The following is a 16,957-nucleotide window of genomic DNA, read 5'->3' on the forward strand; positions in this document are numbered from 1 at the left end:
GCCATGTTCACTGATTGAATGATACAACCCTAGCCTTCGATACTTAATTATTACTCCGGATTTTTAATTTTATAATAAAATAGACGCAGTGTTTCTTTAATTAGGTGAGATTTTATTAAGCAAAAATTATCATGTTAACAAGATTATTAATCTATTTTAATGTTCATGCTTTTGTATAATCATGTTGTGTAATTTTGGTGGATCAAAACGCCCGACACATATAGATACCGAAATGAAACTAAAGCTTCCGACAATTTAATCAATTCTGCTTTTCACAATTGCAACTTGCCCACTCTTCTGGTTCAAACGAGAACAAACAATCTATATAGGTACTTATTTATAATTTTTACACAATTCCAAACGCAGAGTCTGCTTGACACGTAGCAGCAGAAAGGTGCAATGCAATTTTTTTACAGGCAAGTGGTGTAAACCTCGTATCAAATAAGCTCACAGCGTCGAACAAATCAGCGTTCCATAAAAATAATTTGTGCTGATCATTCACTTTTCTCTCCATTTTATATTGGCAAACGCGACTCTAAGGAAGATAGGTAGATTCGAAACTAAAAATACAATACACGAGTGCTTTTTTTCACGGAGGGCTCGTAATCGGGGGAAAACTTACAAAGTTGTGCCTGAAAGATAAACGAACGCGTTTCTTTTTCTCTCTCTATACAAATTCAAAGATACACACTAGATATACTTGATTACACAGTAGTGATGGTTTATTTACACCATACTTATTTTATGCCAGTTGCAAATAATATAGTATCATTTATTTTCATCTTGATTAATTCAGTCGTTATTAGTCCTTCACTTTTAACATGCGTCTCAATATTAGTAGTAACGCGCCACGTTAAGAGCCAACTTGAATAAAAACTAGTTTGTGTATATGGCAAAGAAAATGTAACTTTGATTGGCTCTTCGTCGGCACCTCTCTCACGACCAAGGTTCGCAGCCAGAAAAGACCCCCCTTTTCTTCAGCTCGTCCCAGAGCTTGGTTTTGTACAAAATAATGTCCCGCCGATGCACCGCACATGTATCAACAGGAGTTATTGGGCTAAAGCCAGGATCATTGCAGACGAGCTCTATGGCGTTGGACTCGATGGCCGAACGGAGAGTTTATAGCTTGTTTGTCAGACCTATCTGGTGATTTAGTAATGGTGCTGGTACAATGCAACAACAAAAACTAGATTAAGGGACACGTTACAACTCATCATTTGATATGTGTTAAAAACTAAATTAATACAAATCATAAAAAGAACTGGGGCCTCCCCTTGTTATACACGATGGTCTTTTTTTCGTTTAAAAAAAATTAACAAAAATTTCGATTCCGTCTTTTAAGTAAACGCGGTGGTTAAAACTATATACTTTGAGGAGTTAATCACTGTTTGCGGTTATTCAAGAACACAGGTTGTAGTAGTTAATTCAGGTCGTTAGAGAGCTTCTTATCTAAAGGTGGAATGGCGCAGGTGACGACGACTTGGTGGAACTCTTGCGAGCGATTCCTGTCGCTGTGTCCGACGCTCCCGACGAACGGCGCACCAACTTGGACGTGTAGGCGGGCGTGGCGGTGCCTGGCGTGCTGGTGCTTGAGCCTGAAGGCGTTCGGGCCCTGCGAAAATTAAGGACAAAAATTAAACCCGCCCGCAGAAATTTTAAATTTTGGCTTTTCGGGGATAAAATTGCAGAAATTGGACTGTACACAACAAAGCGCGCTTGATCAAAAGCTGAAAGCTTACAAAACGTTTTCAAAAATAAAAGCATTTTTCTTCTAAAAAGTTCAACCTAGTTTTTATTTGTCACTTCTGTGAGTAATTTAGTTTTTGATTAATAAATTTTCTAATTTGTTTTTAATAAATTAATGTCTGGTTAAAGAGTTAATTTTGAGTCAGGGTGTCTCTGATATAAGTGTGTTGGTCTTATTGTAAATTAGTACCTGCTGGAGTTTGCTACTAAAACAGGAATGTTGGACGCTGATGGTGTTCTCGACCTGGAATGCATGGCCATCAAAATATGCTTTAAATTCAACCCTCCCAGTTGAAAATTTAAAATTAGAATAACAATTTGTATTTATTGTGCAAAGTAAAATATAGTTGACAGCATGCAAGATTAAGAGATGACCAAAACATAAAAATACCCAAATACGGTTGTGTTAAAAAAAAAAAACAATTTATAATTGTGATTTAGTTGCAAGAAAATTAAATATGTTTGAATTCTTGATGTGTGCGAAAAGTAAGAATTTCGTGGTAAACGATTTTGGTAAATAAATAATGCAGTGCCTTGGAGAAATATGTGATAGTAAAAAGTGTTGAAGGAAAATAAGTCGTAATAGAAGTAAAGTGTCAAAAATAAATAGCAATAAGTTGCACCAGGCAGATTTTTCGTCAAATTATCTACTGACCTGCCCTTAGGCGTGCAACTTTTTGTCTCTTTAAAAGTTACTGGCCTGCATGGAAGAGTTAAAAAAGATGCATTATAATTTTTTCTGCTAACTATTCATTTCCTAAGTAGTGACTAGTTTAAGGAAAAAGGTTCTAAATTTTTAATTTGTACTATAAAAAATAATAATTTGGCATAAATTTTTAAACTCGGCGTCGAGTTAAAAATCACACACAGACACACACAAAGTGTACCTGGATGAATTCTTCAGAAGGACAGGAATGTTAGACGAACTGGTCCTTTTTGAACTGCGAGAGTCCAGCGTGGAAAAAGAGAGAAGAGAGAAAGACAGAATTTTTATATTAGAAACCATCACCAGAGAAAAGAAAAAAAGGCGTCGTTTCAATTCAATTCTCTTTCATTGAAAAGCGACACCTTTTAAATGTTAAGCAGAAATTACCCAGGACATGAAGCAGAAGTTAAGGCGGACGCCTGCTGATTCGCTAAAGATTCGGAACCAACATAGACCGGAATCCGCGACCTGGTGCGAGCGACAGAGAAAGTCATTAGTACCTTTACCAAAGGGTTTTCCGTGACAGAAAAATGAGCATGCACATTTACACAAGGCTTGGCCACAGATTGAAAACAATTGAAAAGGTAGCCAGGTGAAAAATATGAGATCGAGTGGGTGCTGTTAACGTCAATGTTAGTTACCTAATGCCTGACCCTGACAACGAGGGTATACTGGACGCCGACGTTGCCCTCTGCATCCTGCCGCCGGTCCTGAAATGGTTGCCAAAAAGTGGCCCCGGATGAGTTAAAAACCTTCACCGCGTCTGATTTAGTTCTGATTTTTCCCTCCCCAATAAATTTTGTTACAAAAGCTCGAGGGATTATTATTCAGCAGAGAGAAAAATGACAGGGGTTAAAATAATTAATTCAGCGTTGGTCGTTTCAATTTTCTTTGAGTAAGCAAAAAAAGTGTGGAATGATTCGAATAATGGTTGCGGGAAAAGCATTCCAGAAATTTACACGAGTAAAATAGAAACAGCTATAAAATAAGCCATTCTGGATGCACAGTCAGTAAAAAAATAACGCTCTCCATCTAGAAAGCAATTGTATTTTTTTTAAACGTAGATTGGAGTGGCTCGTTCGGAATCGACATACCTGCCGGTCGGCGTGCTCAGGCTAGTCGGTGTTCGTGGACGAGACGAGGGAGCTGTGCCGTTGATGGGCACTGTGAGTTTCCTGGTTGAAGAGATGGTTGTTCTGCCGTAGCCACTTGAAGGCGCCGTCACGCGTCTCATGGGAATGCGACTTGGAGTGCAACACTCATCTAAAAATAAAAAAAATTAAAATTATGGACTGAGAAATAGCAGTTTTTTTAAATATAAGTCAAAGAATAACAATTTAACAATTAATCTAAAAATTGTGTTTATTAAAATTTATTTGTGTTCGTCTAATTTAAATAAAATTAAAGGAAACGATTTAAATCAGAATAAAAAAAAAATAAAGAATATTTCCATATCTAGAGAAATGGAGGCTAACAAAATGAGCTTCTTTGGCGCAGAGAAAGTGAGGCTCGAACCCCATGAGGCTCCATAGTGGGCTTCAAATAAGAAAAAAAAAACGTACATCCATTCTTAATACCCAGTCTAAGCAAAGCCAAAAAAGGCACTTGCTGCAACTTTTCTTTCTACTTTTTTTTTTTTTTTATTGTAACTTTCAAGCATAATTATTGCTAAAAAATTAATCCCCATTTGAAGGGGAAAATTGCAAATATTTGATAGTTTTGGCAAAATTTTTCAGAATTAATTATTAATTAATTTCATACCTGTGCTGTCAAGTGACATGTTGGAGCCGTGCCTGCTGACAGGTCTGCTTCCGGTCCTGCTGCCGGGGCGGCTGCCAGGCTGACTGCCGCCCGGCGTCAAGCTGGACCGACCGACCGGTGCTGACGTTTTGCGGAATGTGCGCGGGTATCCACCCTCGTTGTCGCTGAGGGAGTCCGGAGTGCCGCCGGAGAAGGACGAGCGGCCCTTGTTGTTCATGGGCACGCTACGCGCGCTCCTTTCTCGCACCTACATTTGCAGAAGGAAATTTTCAGAGTGCGATCTTGACTAGCGTGAAAAGGAGGAAAGTTGGTTCCATAAGTAGAGTTAGAACAAAATAATGAGAGAGAAAGAGAGGAAAAGAAACAAACCAAAACACACAACATATACCAAGGAAATAAAATCAAAAGATAAAATTCAGAAATTTAATTTATGCTCGATTAATTTTTTTTCATCAGTGATATTCCAAATAGAAATTGAATTTTGTGCAGTGCTAAAAATTTTCAAAGAAAAAAGAAATGAAAATTTATGAAATAAGATGATTCACATAATTAAATGAACTAGTGGTGATTATTAAATTTTAAGCACAAATTATTCTTATAAAAATGATATCTGATCCTTTTGTCAGCATGACCAATGGAGAGGAAATCAAATCTGCTGTAGTGATGTATAAAATCCAGGGTGACGAGACAGCGTTCCTCTGGCCTAGCAAAAGGGCGCACACAACAACACACCATGCACATACTAATTCCAAGCACTCAACTAAATCTAAAGGAACAGCAAGGGGATTTCAGTGACTCCGATGGCCCGTGTCTAAAACTAGAGTAGTTGATTGATTTTGTGTCTTGTTTTGTGAATGACCTCCCAAATAATGTGGATTCAATCTCATTCTGCGTCGAACCCAAGTCATATAAAATTAAAACACGCAACCGGTGCTTTTGTGCACGTTTGGGAAACTATAAGGTGGTGACGTAGATTTTTTATGGTGCTGAACTAATTAAAAAAATCATGCCTTTTGAATATGAAACGATTCAAAATCACAGCATGCCCATTTTTTAAAACAAGCAAGCTCTGGAATTACAATTCTAAAATAAAGTAGGCTAATTCTAAAACAATTTAAAGGAAACCAAAAAGGTTAAAAACAGCCTACAGGTCAGTGTCCACTTTTAATTAATTACCCAGTGATAGACTGGCACGTTCGAGCCCATTGCCAGCGGATACGAGCACGGGATTTCTTCTCTCTGTCTCAGACTCTCGAAAATTGGCATCAGTTGGCTCATGAAGTATTCGGCTGTAAGACACATTCGTTTGCAAAAACTACCAATTTTGTACAACGCTCGGATATAATAACAACGGCATGCCTGCTGCTGTACATCGAACTTGATTGCTGTGCTCAAATTTTTTAAACAAAGCCCTGCCTTATTATTAAGTTTACTTTTTTACTTGTGTGTAAGTGTTTTTGTGTGTTGTCGGTTTGAAATTTCATACCAACCTTGATTCGCTGGTTGCAAAAGGAGATTATCGGCGCATGTATTGAAATTAGGGGTCGGGGGTGGGCAACGTCAAACAATCATTCCGATACAGAGAAAGGAAGGAGTAAAATACTTACTGTGCACGGAGACCGAACGTAAATTATTACGTTCGGCAGAGAGAGAAGGAAGAAATTGGAAATATTTGTACAAAAGAAAGAGCGACAGACAGAGAGTGGCAAGAGGTATACAAAGTGCAGTAAAGATTTTGGGCCGTGGGGGCGAAAACACCCTCAACGGTTTCCTCCTGATCAAGGGTAGTTTTCGCACCTTGGTGATGGGACCTGTTGTGCCTGAGAAGGAACTTCGTTGGCCAGAACCGCCCTGGCTCGACACATTGGACGAGTTGGGACTGGGTTTGGCTTTGAAGGCAGTCATGCTCTGGGAAACACCTTCGGCCAAGATGAATTGCTCGCGCAGCTCTATGTTGGTTCGACCCTTAGCTGGTAGGTCAAGTGAGCAAAATAAAAACAGGGTTCAAATGGGGACCACAAACGATGATACAGTGAGAAGCAAACCAAAAAACTTGAGACTAAAGTTATATTAAAATGTAAAATAAATAAAAGGCACTAAATAAAATAAATGCATGCTCTGGACATGCCAACCTTTCAAAAACGAAAATTCCGACAATCGCTAAAGGAAAACGTTTGGCGCAATTATAGAGTTTTTGAAAAGCATTTTTGTGCTAGAATTAAGTGCATAATAATAACAGTGCTACGTGTTCAGCTTAAAAATTAAAAATTGGTTCTTGATTCTGTGACGTGTGAAAAAAACTACCAAAATCAAAACTTCATGCAGCTAAATAAGGGTGAATTGACGTTTCTAGTGTGTTGTTTAATCAAGTGATATTTAATTTTGCAAAGCTATATGCCAGCAACCAAGCGAAAAATAGCAAATTAAATATAACACTTTTTGTGAGTAGTTTATTTTGAGTTATTTTAAATTTATTTTCTAAACATGCAAACAAATCCTCACATCTTTCGATTGGACCCAGAGGACACCAAGCCTCATGCTGCTCTGGCTTGTTTGGATCTGGTATTGGCAACATTTCCACTATAGCATGCAATTTGCAGTTAATGTTTAAAAATAAATACAAAAGTAGGGATCAAGGTTGAGGAAGGTTAGTTGAAAGGGTAAAAGGAGGCGGAGAGAAAGCAGAGTATTAGAAGCAGATCTCAAATACCTTCACCAGATAGCAAATTTTTTTTAGAATGAAGTAAGAGATTTAATTAATACAGACCACTAGCACTAGCAGGTTAGTAATACAATTATTATTATGGTCAGTAAAATTGGAAACATGCAGCGATTTTTTTAATCAATTAAGCTCGGGTCAGGGTTTTTTTTTCAATAAATTTGGAAGCAAACATCTCAAAACAGGGTTAGACAAAACTGGAGCAGGGGTGGCAGACAGTTACTGATAATAATTTCAACCGTCACCATACCTATTGTCCCTCAAGTAGAGCAAGAAGGTTAATAATTCTGTGTTTGTGTTTTGTGTGTTCAAAATTCTTTAAATTTTCTGCTGCATTTCACAAATATATATTATTATAGTTCCAATATTCTTTTTTCAAAACTCTTTGCTTCGCATAATTTTTAATAATATTCATATAGAAATTTGATCTTAAGATATGATGCGTACCTCTGCAAGGATCATTCTTAACCAAGAACTCGTCAAGAGCCACCCAGCCGCCGCCGACACGAACCATCACAGTTGAACGCAAAATCCTCACCAGCCTCAGTTTCTGACTGTCACCGAACTACAAACATAATTTGTTGAGCCATTTGTAAATTCAAATTGTTTTTTTCTCTTTACCCTGTATTTTCCTTCCCCAACTTGGAACACCCTGAACTTCTGTCTGCAAGTGCACATCATGACCAGCCTCTTGACCTCGTCATGTATCTTGTCTGCTTCATTCTTGGGCTTCTTATCCTCCCAGTCTGGTCTGAGGGCAGCGATGAATTCATGCCAGTCGATCAGGCCCTGCGAGTCGTGGTCGAACATGTCAGCCACTGCATTCATCTCCAGGCGACTGGTGTCAAATTCTGTTAAAAAAAGGAGAATTTTAAATGTAAACGCAAAATATGAAATGAGATTTGTTCAAATATAGCCAATTTAAAATAAATATAAATCAAAGCTCAATTCTTTAACTCACTAGTTTTGATGATTCCATCAACGAAGTCTTCACGTGGAATGAGACTGTCTCCGTTCTTGTCAATCTTGCGGAAGAGGTCGGTGAGTCTGGACTTCTTGTGGTTCATGAACTTGAGGAACTTTAATGGAGAGCAATTAATTTCTTGTGCAAGTTTAGTAATTGTAAATTCGCCTACCCTCTTTCTCCAATCGTCCCAGCTGAAGTTGCGGACCTTTTCAAGCTCAATCAGGTACTTAAGACGGTCATGCAGACGACGCTGTCTCTCCCAAGAAAGCATCCAGACGTTTCTCCACCTGTCCCAGAGCAGCTTGACCCGTGGGTTGCGGAACTGCGGCTCCGCTTTGCTGAAAGGTGGAGAGTCAAAGTTAGCAGTTGTTTGAGGCGTCAAATATAGATATAGTTGAGGAAGAAAGCTGATCGATTTGTAGGCAATAGCTTTTGTTTCAATGGACAAGCATTTACAGAAACTTGATAGAGTGACAGAAGCAAAGGTTGCAAACGAAATATATATATGAAGAGATAAATTTAGGAAAAAATTTGATTTTTTCCTAAAATGATAGGAGTTGAAGAGAGGAGGAATTGGTCGAGGTGGCTACCTTCCTCTGGGAGGGAAACGAGGTCCGTAGTGAGGCAAATCGTCTGGCGTTTTCTCTCTGGTTGGGCTTGCACGACTATACAAACAAAAACAAACAAATTGCAGTCAAAAAACCATGCGCAGGCAGAAAAAATATAAATTTTTAATCATCAGTGGTGGGAAATTTTTCACTGAAAATATAATATAATTATAAACGAATAAAAACACAAAATGTGTATGGAAACAATAAAATGAAAGATGACAGGACATGGTAAAAATTCACCAAATTCCAATAAGCATTGCTACCCAAAATAATGAGAGTGGGCTCATAATGAGCGCGCGTGAGACGCATATATATTTACAAAAAAATGGAATACAAAACAACAAAAAGTGCTAACCTGTCTTTGCGCATCTGGATACCAGGAGTTGATTCCCGAGATCCGTGCCTGAGGCTACATAAGAAAAAAAAGAGCGTGACCAAAAGAACACAGCAAGAATTTTTGTGCTAAGGAAATATTGACTACAGTGCAATACCTTGATCTCCTGCCCAGGTCATGTTCGGGTGAGGACTCACGGTCCCTGTATCCATCATAGTCGTCTCTACCCCTAAATACATACAGCACACAAAAATCAAACACGTGCAATCCACAAACAAAATAATCAAATAGAAAAACTACACAACATTCAAAGCTACAATATTCAACATAAAACGGGTATTCGGAACAAAATTCCTTTTGTTTCGCACAAAAAAAATAAAATAAAATAGCTGACGTACCCAATGCTGGTCTTGGGCTTGGAGCCCTTGCGGCCCAGAGTTGCGGGCTGCTTGGTGGGGTTGGGCGCCTGGATCTGGCGAGGCTTACACACCCCGTCCACATCCCCTTGCCGCTTGGCAGTGTTCTCCATGAACTCGGTGTGGTCCTTGATCAAAGCTTCAATCAACACAGGCTCCTCTGGAAGCTCTTCTGATTCCAGGTCCTGCAAAGTTCTCTCCAGTCCACCCAACCAGGCGAGGAGTTCCTCCAGAATGTCTTCCATGTCGTGCAGGGTTTGAATGTGGTCCTTGAGCTTGGCCTCGCGCTAAAAGTAAATATTTGAAATGCTGGAAACTTTTCTTTTAGAAAAAAACGTACCTGCTTGGCCCAGCTGGAAACTTCTTCCCATCTGGACTGGATGATGGAAATCCAGTGCTTGATGACAGAAATGGCGTCAGGATGAGCCTTCTCGAGGATTTCCTGCGCTAGAGTAATGGTGTCGTCCTTCTCGTACTCCTTCTGACTGAGTTCCCTGAGGAATTTGGCGTGGTCTTCAATCTGCTGCCTTGCTTCCATCTCATCCTCAGGCAGTTGTCCGGCGTATCTGAGCTTCATTTCAGCGTCAGACAGCCACTCGAGGAGCATATGGACCGACTTGTGCAGTTTTTCAGCCTAAAAATCAAATTATATTTCTCAACCAAAAATACTTTGACAGGTTCATACATCCTTAAGGGCATCCTCCAGACGAGCAGTTCTCCTGTCACTCATGCGAGTGACCTTTGACCAAGATTCATTCATCTCGTCCAACTGTCTGGTGATGGTTTCAGCGTCCGCAGCAGAGGCCTTCAACTTCAGCTCAGAGCCAGTCTTGAGCACCGACTTAAGTTGTGTTTCCCTGTTCTGAAGATCTTCTTTGAAGGACTGGAAATAAATTATTTTAGATTATTATTTAAAAACAATTTTGTTGGCTCATAAATTAGTCTGTAACTTTTTTTTACCTTGTGTTTGTCAATCAGGGCGTTCACAGTATCCAAATCTCCATGCACAGGTCCATCCTCAACCATCGAGCCTTCGACTTTCTTAAGCCAATCCAGAAGAGCCTGCACGGCGTCCTTAAACTGCCCGGAGAAAAGCAAGGCCTCCTCCAGCTTCCTCTGTCTGTCGACAGATTTGGCGCACACGCTGTTCCACTTGTTCTTGAGCTCAGTCATCATGTCCTTGAGCGTCTGTTCGTCCGACTTTGGTGCCTTCTCCTTGACATTCTTGGCAAGGCGCATGGTGCTGTCATAGTTTGGTTGTTTGGCAGCAAGAGCCCTTTGGAACTCCTTGTGCTTGGCAAGCTGCAGTTTGATTTTCTCAGGATCATTTCCAGTCGTGGCTGCCAATTCATCCAGAGAATCTTCAGCCTCCGTCAGCCACTTCATCAACTCCGACCAGCTGTCATGGAGGTCCTTGGCCTCCTTGTAACCGAGGTCGAGAGCTCTGGTGCGCTCGGCAGACTTGGAAACGACTCGCTCCCATCGGTGCTGGACGCTGATGAGAAGGTTCTTGATCAGAATCACATCCTGCTTCTGCGAGAAGTACTTCAGATGTGTTCCCTTTTTGTCGAGCGCCAGCATGGTCTCCCGGTGAGAGCTGACTTCCTTTTGGAAAGTCTTGTGGTCTTCAATTTGCTCCAGGATAATCTCCATAACGCGAGACACAGGCTTCAGGTTGCTCAGGGTCTTTTCAGCACTGGTCAGCCAGTCGACAAACTCCTGAAGCGCCTCGTGGAACTCGTTGGCTTCTTTAAGGGCAATTTCCAACTTGATCTTTTTGTCGTTGGCCCTGGCCGTTACACTATCCCATCGCTGCTTCAGGGTCTTCAGCTGGTTTTGCAAGTTCTTGGCAGCACCAGCACTGGATCTCTTCAGATATTCGTTGCCCTGCTGAAGAACGGTTTCAACCTTTGGCCTATTTTCTTCCAGTTCGTTGTAGATTTCCATGAATCGCTCCAGCTGCTCCATGGCTGTTTCAGGAAGACCTCCCACAGGTTTGGATGCGGCAATGATGCTGTCCACGTCACTCAACCAAGAGAGCAAATCTTGCACCTCAGCATTGAACTCGTGGGCCTCTTTGAGGGCGTCTTCCAGTTCTCTCTGCCTGTCAGCAGTTCTCTGCAGAAGTTCTCTCCACTTGACGTTCAGGTTGTTGAGCTTGTCCTGAGTGACAGAGGCGTTGGTCGTGCCCTTTTCAGACTCGATGATCTGGCGGCCAGCATCATTTAGAGTATCTACACTGGTCTGGTGAGCTTGGATGTCATTGACCAACACCTTAAGTTTGGCCAGCTCAACCTCCAGCACTTGCGGGTCTCCCACAACTGGCTTTAGTTCATCCAGGGTCTTGTTGGTACGGTCTATCCAGACCATGAGTTCACCCAGAGCATGTTGGAACTGGCCAAGACGAAGAAGAGCATTCTCCAGTTGACGCTGGCGCTCGACCATGGCGCGGAGAAGCTCATCCCATCGTCTGTTGACGGCAGAGAGGGGCTCCTTGATGGCGGCTGCCTGGTCAGCAGAGGTGCGCTCGGTCAACTCCTGTGCTTGCCTGCATATTGAAAGTTTGATATAAATATTCTAGTGTCACATTTCCACACGAAATAAAATATGAAAATAAAATTATGAGAAATCGAGTAGAAGCAAAAGGACAAAAAAGTGATTAGAATTATAGAAAGTGCAAATACATAAATTTAGAGATCTTAATTATACAACATGTATGCATTTTTTTTAATAATCTTAAAATAATCTTAAATAGAATTTAATCAATAAAATTGTTGAAAAATTCAAAACCATCTATAATTAATTGTTGAGTGCAAGTCATGCAAATTTTTACATACAAACATCTCTAATCAGAACTTGCCTTTGAAGGGATCTGCAGCAGATGATTGATTGGAAAATAAAAGCACAAGCATTAGACCATCACCATTAGAGTATCAAAGATTTTTGAAAATACTTTTTTTGTACAGTTCGGAATTAAAAAAAAAGCAACAAAATACCTGTTAAGGGCTTCAACCTTGACCATGTGGGGATCAACTTCAGCCTTGAAGTCCTTGAGCTGTTCAATCTGCCTCTTGACCTGGTCAATGTCAGAGCCCAGAGGACCCATCTTGGCAAACTTGTTCTCAGCCTTTTCGAGGAATGCAAGGAGATTCTATTGAATAGAAAATAAATAATTTAAGATTTTTATTTCAGCTTTCAAGATTTTTTTCTTACTTGTAGAGTCTCGTGGAACTCCATTGCTTTCTCCATAGCATCAATGAGATTCTCCTCCCGCTTGGCATACAGGGCGGTGATGTTATTCCATGCATGGTCCAGATCTTCGATGTGCTTCTTGACTTCAGGCTTGTCGGGCTCTCCGCACATTTTCATCAGACTCTGACCAGTCTGTCTGCACTTGTCCACCTCTGGCTTAGTCTGGTCAATGTCCCGCTTGATCTCTTGCAGGACCTGCTTCTGCTGCTTGATGGCAGAGGGCTCAACCGCAGGTGGTTCCTGGGACTGCAACGTATCTTGCAAGTCCTTCAGGGTGTGCATGATGGCCTCGAGTTCCCTCCAGAACCTCTCAGCAATCGACAGCGTGCCGTCCAAAGACTTGCCACGATCGTTGGTTGCCTTTTGAACTTCATTCCAAAGCTTGTTGAGTCGCTCGAGTTTATTTCTGATATCTAAAAACAAGCATAAAAATCAGTTAAAATTTATTAAAGCTGAGAATTTTTACGAACAAACCTTTGACGGCAGGATCTTGCTTGTTCTTAGCCTTGCCAATAACATCTTCGGCAGCACGCTTGACAGCCTCAAAGGCCGACTCCCTCTTGTCGAGGTCTTCAGCCAAAGAAGAGTTTTCGTCGATCTGCTCCTTGATCTTGGGTGGATGGGCGGACACAGGATCGGCTCCGTGCACTGCGTCAGCAGCGGAGGCAAGAGCGCGAAGCATGCCTTCGAGTTTGTCAGAGAACTGAGAGCTCTCTTGAAGGGCTTTCTCCAGCTCCTGCTGTCTGGCACGCAATTCTGCCTTAAGGGCGGCATAGCGAGCATTGTCAGCCTCCATGATGTCAGCAACCTTAGCACCCTCTTCAGGTGAGCAGAGGTTGACCAAAGCCTCACCAGTCTTGTTCAATTTGTCAACTAAAGGCTTGTGCTCATTGATGGATTGCAAGAAGAGCTAAAGCAATAATTAAAATTTAAATATTAAAAAAATAAAATAAACAATATCAAAACAATGTGGAAAAATAAACAACAATAATAATTAAATAATAAAAAAGAGGCTGCATTTTGCTGTTTAGGCAAAATAATTTATTATTTAATTATATTTAATTTTTTTTAATTTTTATAAAATTTAGATATTTATTGTCCGTTTTGATATTTAAAAAATCATAAAAAATTTAAAACAACTAATTCATACCTCATTTCTGTCTTGCTGTTGGGCAATCAAATCAGGTCTCAGCGCTGGCAGTTGCAACATGCTGGCCTGTTGCTCCATGTCGTCCATCCAGGCAGAGAGTCCAGCATGGGTTTCATGGAAGTGCTCAGCCAAAGGCAAAGCCTGTTCCAGAGCGCTGAGTCTGTCTGAGCTGAGCGCAGAGACAGTTTCCATGACTTCCCGCAGGTCCTCCGCCTTCTCACGAATGACAGAGGTGTCTTCGTTTTGGTTAGTTTCTCTGAGGACTTTCTTGGCAGTGGAAAGGACGTCTCGAACACGGCCCTTCTGGCTGGAGATGTCATCATTGAGTGCCTTGTGCTCTTTGAGTTGAACCCTGATGACATCAGGGTCGGCGCTTGGTGGCTCAGCCTCACGCAACTGACCGTCAATCTCACGGAACCAGTCAAGGAGCTCATCCAGATCTCCGATAACCTCCATGGACCGCTGCTTCGACAGGTGAATGCGTTCAGCCTTGCGTTGGATTTGTTCTGCAATGGCGTCAAAGCGTCTGTTGTCCCTGGTGACCAATCCTTCGATGGTGGCAGCACCCTCTCCAGGCGACAGTTGGCATAATTGGGGTCCAACCACATTGATGGTGTCTAGGACGGGTCTGTACTCGGCAAGGTCGGCTTCCAGCCTGCGGATCTCCTCCTCTTGGTTTTGTCCGAAGGAAGTGGACCCGCCTCCGCTAGAGCCACTCTCCAAAGACTGCAGAGAGCCCTCAGCCGAGTGCATCCAGTCGACAAGCTTGGTGTGGCTTTCGTGGAAGTTCTGGACCAGAGGAAGGGCGATTTGGGCCTGCTTGAGCAAGTCTGATCCCTTGACGGTGAGGTCACTGAAGCGACGTTGAAGCACGTCCAACTTGTCCTTCAGCTGGATGGCCTCATCATTGGTGATGTGCTTCATGAGCTCAAGACCAATGTCGACGGTGCTGTCAATTGCTTGCTGGTGGTTTGCAATTTCCTCAGTTACATCCTGAAAAAATTAATTACGAGATAAAGTAGTCATTCATAAATGATTATAAATATTAATATTTAGTACAATATTTCTTTCTAGAAGAAATAACCATTTATATTGTAATTAAAAAAAATTGAACTCACAGCAAGATCATTCATTTGCTCTAGCAGCTTGTCAACATGTACGGCCAAGATCTTGTATCGGCCAAGACGTCTCTCCATCTCGTCCATCCATGCCTGTAGTTCTTGGTATGACAGGACAAGGTGGCGCAGTCCAGCCTTAGACTCAAGAAGCAGAGCTCCAGCTCTTTCAGAGTCGAGGGCCAGGGCAGCGTACCTGTCACAGGCTTCTTGGAGGCGATCAGCAAGAGCACTTGCTTCATCTTCTCCGACAAGAGACATGAGCAGCTGAGCAATATCAGCCAGATCATCAAAGTCAGGCTTCTTGCGAATGATTTCTTTGTGCAGATTCTGAGGAAAAAAGCAAAATTTATCAGTGTAACTTTATTCAAAAAGAAATAAATATATGCAGTAAATAAAAAGAATTTGCAACCAAACTTACGTCATGCTCCTTGATGCGCTGTTGAATTTTCTCCTCATCTGTCGGCACAACTTCGAGGTCTTTGATTTTCTTCTCAGTCTTGTCGAGCCACTCATTGAGAGGAGCGAGTTTGTCCTGGAATCTCTTAGCAACCTCCATGGCCCTCTCAAGATCCTCCTGCCTCTTCTGGGCGCCGTTGCACAGATTGTCGAAGCGACCAATAAGTTCCTTGAGCTGCTTTTCAATTTGCTTGCGCTCTGATGGATCGGCACTGGCGGCCACTTCTTGCCCCATGGTGAACAGGGAAGACATCGAGTTTTGACGATCAGCCAACATTTTGCTCAGGAACTAAAATCCAAGATTTTCAAATAAAATTTGAGCGCTTGTGAGAAAAAAAATCACAAACCTTTTGCTCCTGTAGCTGAGCCTTGACCACCTTGTAGTCAGCTGAAGGTGGTTTTTGATTAGCAACCATTTCCTCTGTGTCTGTGAGCCACTTTGCAAGGCCATCCAGGGCCTCTTGGAATTTGCCCGATTGGAGGAGGGCAACATCCAATTTGCGTTGTCTCTCGTTCAACTGTGGAAAAAAATTATTGAAATTTAGTAAAAATTTATTAAAATAATTTTTCAACTAAAATTTTAAATTTTGTCGTAGAATTTCACGATCGAGGGTTGATTCAAGGTGATTTTGAATTTAAAATCACCTTAAAAAATTTAAAATTCTGTATTAAAATTAGTTATACCTTTTCTTTGAGGTCATTCCACTTCTCATTCATCTTCTCCAAGTCCTTCTCCAATGAATTCGTGTTCACGCCTGGAGCCGCACTCTGGATGAGACCCTGGCCAGATTTGTTGCACTCGTCCACCTGAATGGTGAGCCCCTCAATGTGGGCAGTGTGGAACTCTCTGTACTCTTCTTGCTGGGTCCTGATGGCCTCAACTTCAGTCGCGACCGTCTTGAACCTTTTGGTCTGTTCCCAGACATCAACAATCTCCCGAACAACGGCAGTGTGCACCTCATAGAAGGACTCAAGTCTGCGCAGAGTGCTGTCCAGGGCTTCTTCCCTGCCCTTGGCACGCTCCTCTAAGCGGCCGAGCTGCTTTTGCAGCAGTTCAACCTGCTCTCTGGTGGCGGCGACGTCTGACGCAAATCCAGAATCAACAAGCTCTTCTCCAGCCTCCACAATTTGAACCACGTCCTCTCCAGCCTTGTTAATTTTGCGCAGAAGTTTTGCTGTGTCATCAATCTGCGTTCTAACCACCTTGATCTCTCTTGCTGGAGGTTTCATGGCGTCCAGTTCCTCCTCCAGGCCTGACAGGTCATGGGTCAGACCCTTGATCTGGTCATTGAACTGGCCAACAGCAGAAGCAGCCGACTGGAGTTCATTGCAGCGGTCGTCCAGTCTCGCAGTCAGGTCATCCAGGCGGTCGGCAAGAGTGTCCACTTCCTCCTCAAGGGACGAAGCGTCGGCACCATTCTGAGAGGCTCGCGCAACCAAATCTCCTGATTGCTGTTTGACAGACTGCAAAGGCGTTTTCAAAGCTGCGGTCTCTTCTCTCAAATTCTTGATTCTTTCCAGCAGTTTCGGGTCCTTGGAAGCACCGCCCAGAGCATCATGAGAGGCAAGTTTGTCCTCACAGCGAGCCAAGGAGTGAGAAAGATCTCGAAGGTTGTCATTGAAGTCAGCAAGACGACGCGCTGTGTCCTCTAGGGCTTGAGTTCGCTCGAGTAGCTCTGAAATAAAAACATCAATTATTTACAACACATATCTTTTTTGAA

The 16,957-nt window shown here is 42.0% G+C and overlaps 1 protein-coding gene across 26 annotated transcripts in view; it reads right to left on the reverse strand.

The window, feature by feature from the left end:
* Positions 1-95: 95 nt before the first annotated feature.
* LOC132202737 (microtubule-actin cross-linking factor 1) overlaps positions 96-16,957 on the reverse strand; it is a 127,881-nt gene continuing 111,019 nt past the window's right edge. For 8 of the 26 annotated variants that reach the window (XM_059629860.1, XM_059629870.1, XM_059629869.1 and 5 more), the window contains 29 exons: positions 15,921-16,912; positions 15,584-15,754; positions 15,199-15,525; positions 14,781-15,107; positions 13,663-14,655; positions 12,987-13,422; positions 12,474-12,925; positions 12,257-12,411; positions 12,121-12,132; positions 10,221-11,808; positions 9,946-10,143; positions 9,601-9,894; positions 9,243-9,547; positions 9,002-9,073; positions 8,866-8,919; positions 8,490-8,564; positions 8,069-8,237; positions 7,894-8,011; positions 7,554-7,783; positions 7,380-7,497; positions 6,011-6,183; positions 4,214-4,460; positions 3,547-3,715; positions 3,094-3,162; positions 2,840-2,920; positions 2,634-2,687; positions 2,402-2,446; positions 1,937-1,990; positions 96-1,612 (listed from right to left, as the gene is read on the reverse strand). In XM_059629860.1, the coding sequence (XP_059485843.1) occupies positions 1,450-1,612; positions 1,937-1,990; positions 2,402-2,446; positions 2,634-2,687; positions 2,840-2,920; positions 3,094-3,162; positions 3,547-3,715; positions 4,214-4,460; positions 6,011-6,183; positions 7,380-7,497; positions 7,554-7,783; positions 7,894-8,011; positions 8,069-8,237; positions 8,490-8,564; positions 8,866-8,919; positions 9,002-9,073; positions 9,243-9,547; positions 9,601-9,894; positions 9,946-10,143; positions 10,221-11,808; positions 12,121-12,132; positions 12,257-12,411; positions 12,474-12,925; positions 12,987-13,422; positions 13,663-14,655; positions 14,781-15,107; positions 15,199-15,525; positions 15,584-15,754; positions 15,921-16,912 (8,141 nt within the window). In that variant the 3' untranslated portion in view covers positions 96-1,449. The other 18 variants (XM_059629882.1, XM_059629883.1, XM_059629858.1 and 15 more) reach the window with 16 other exon arrangements.

This window comes from Neocloeon triangulifer, unplaced genomic scaffold, assembly GCF_031216515.1.
Source record: "Neocloeon triangulifer isolate White Clay Creek 2 clone unplaced genomic scaffold, ASM3121651v1 ptg000015l, whole genome shotgun sequence".
NCBI classification, from domain to species: Eukaryota; Metazoa; Arthropoda; class Insecta; order Ephemeroptera; family Baetidae; genus Neocloeon; species Neocloeon triangulifer.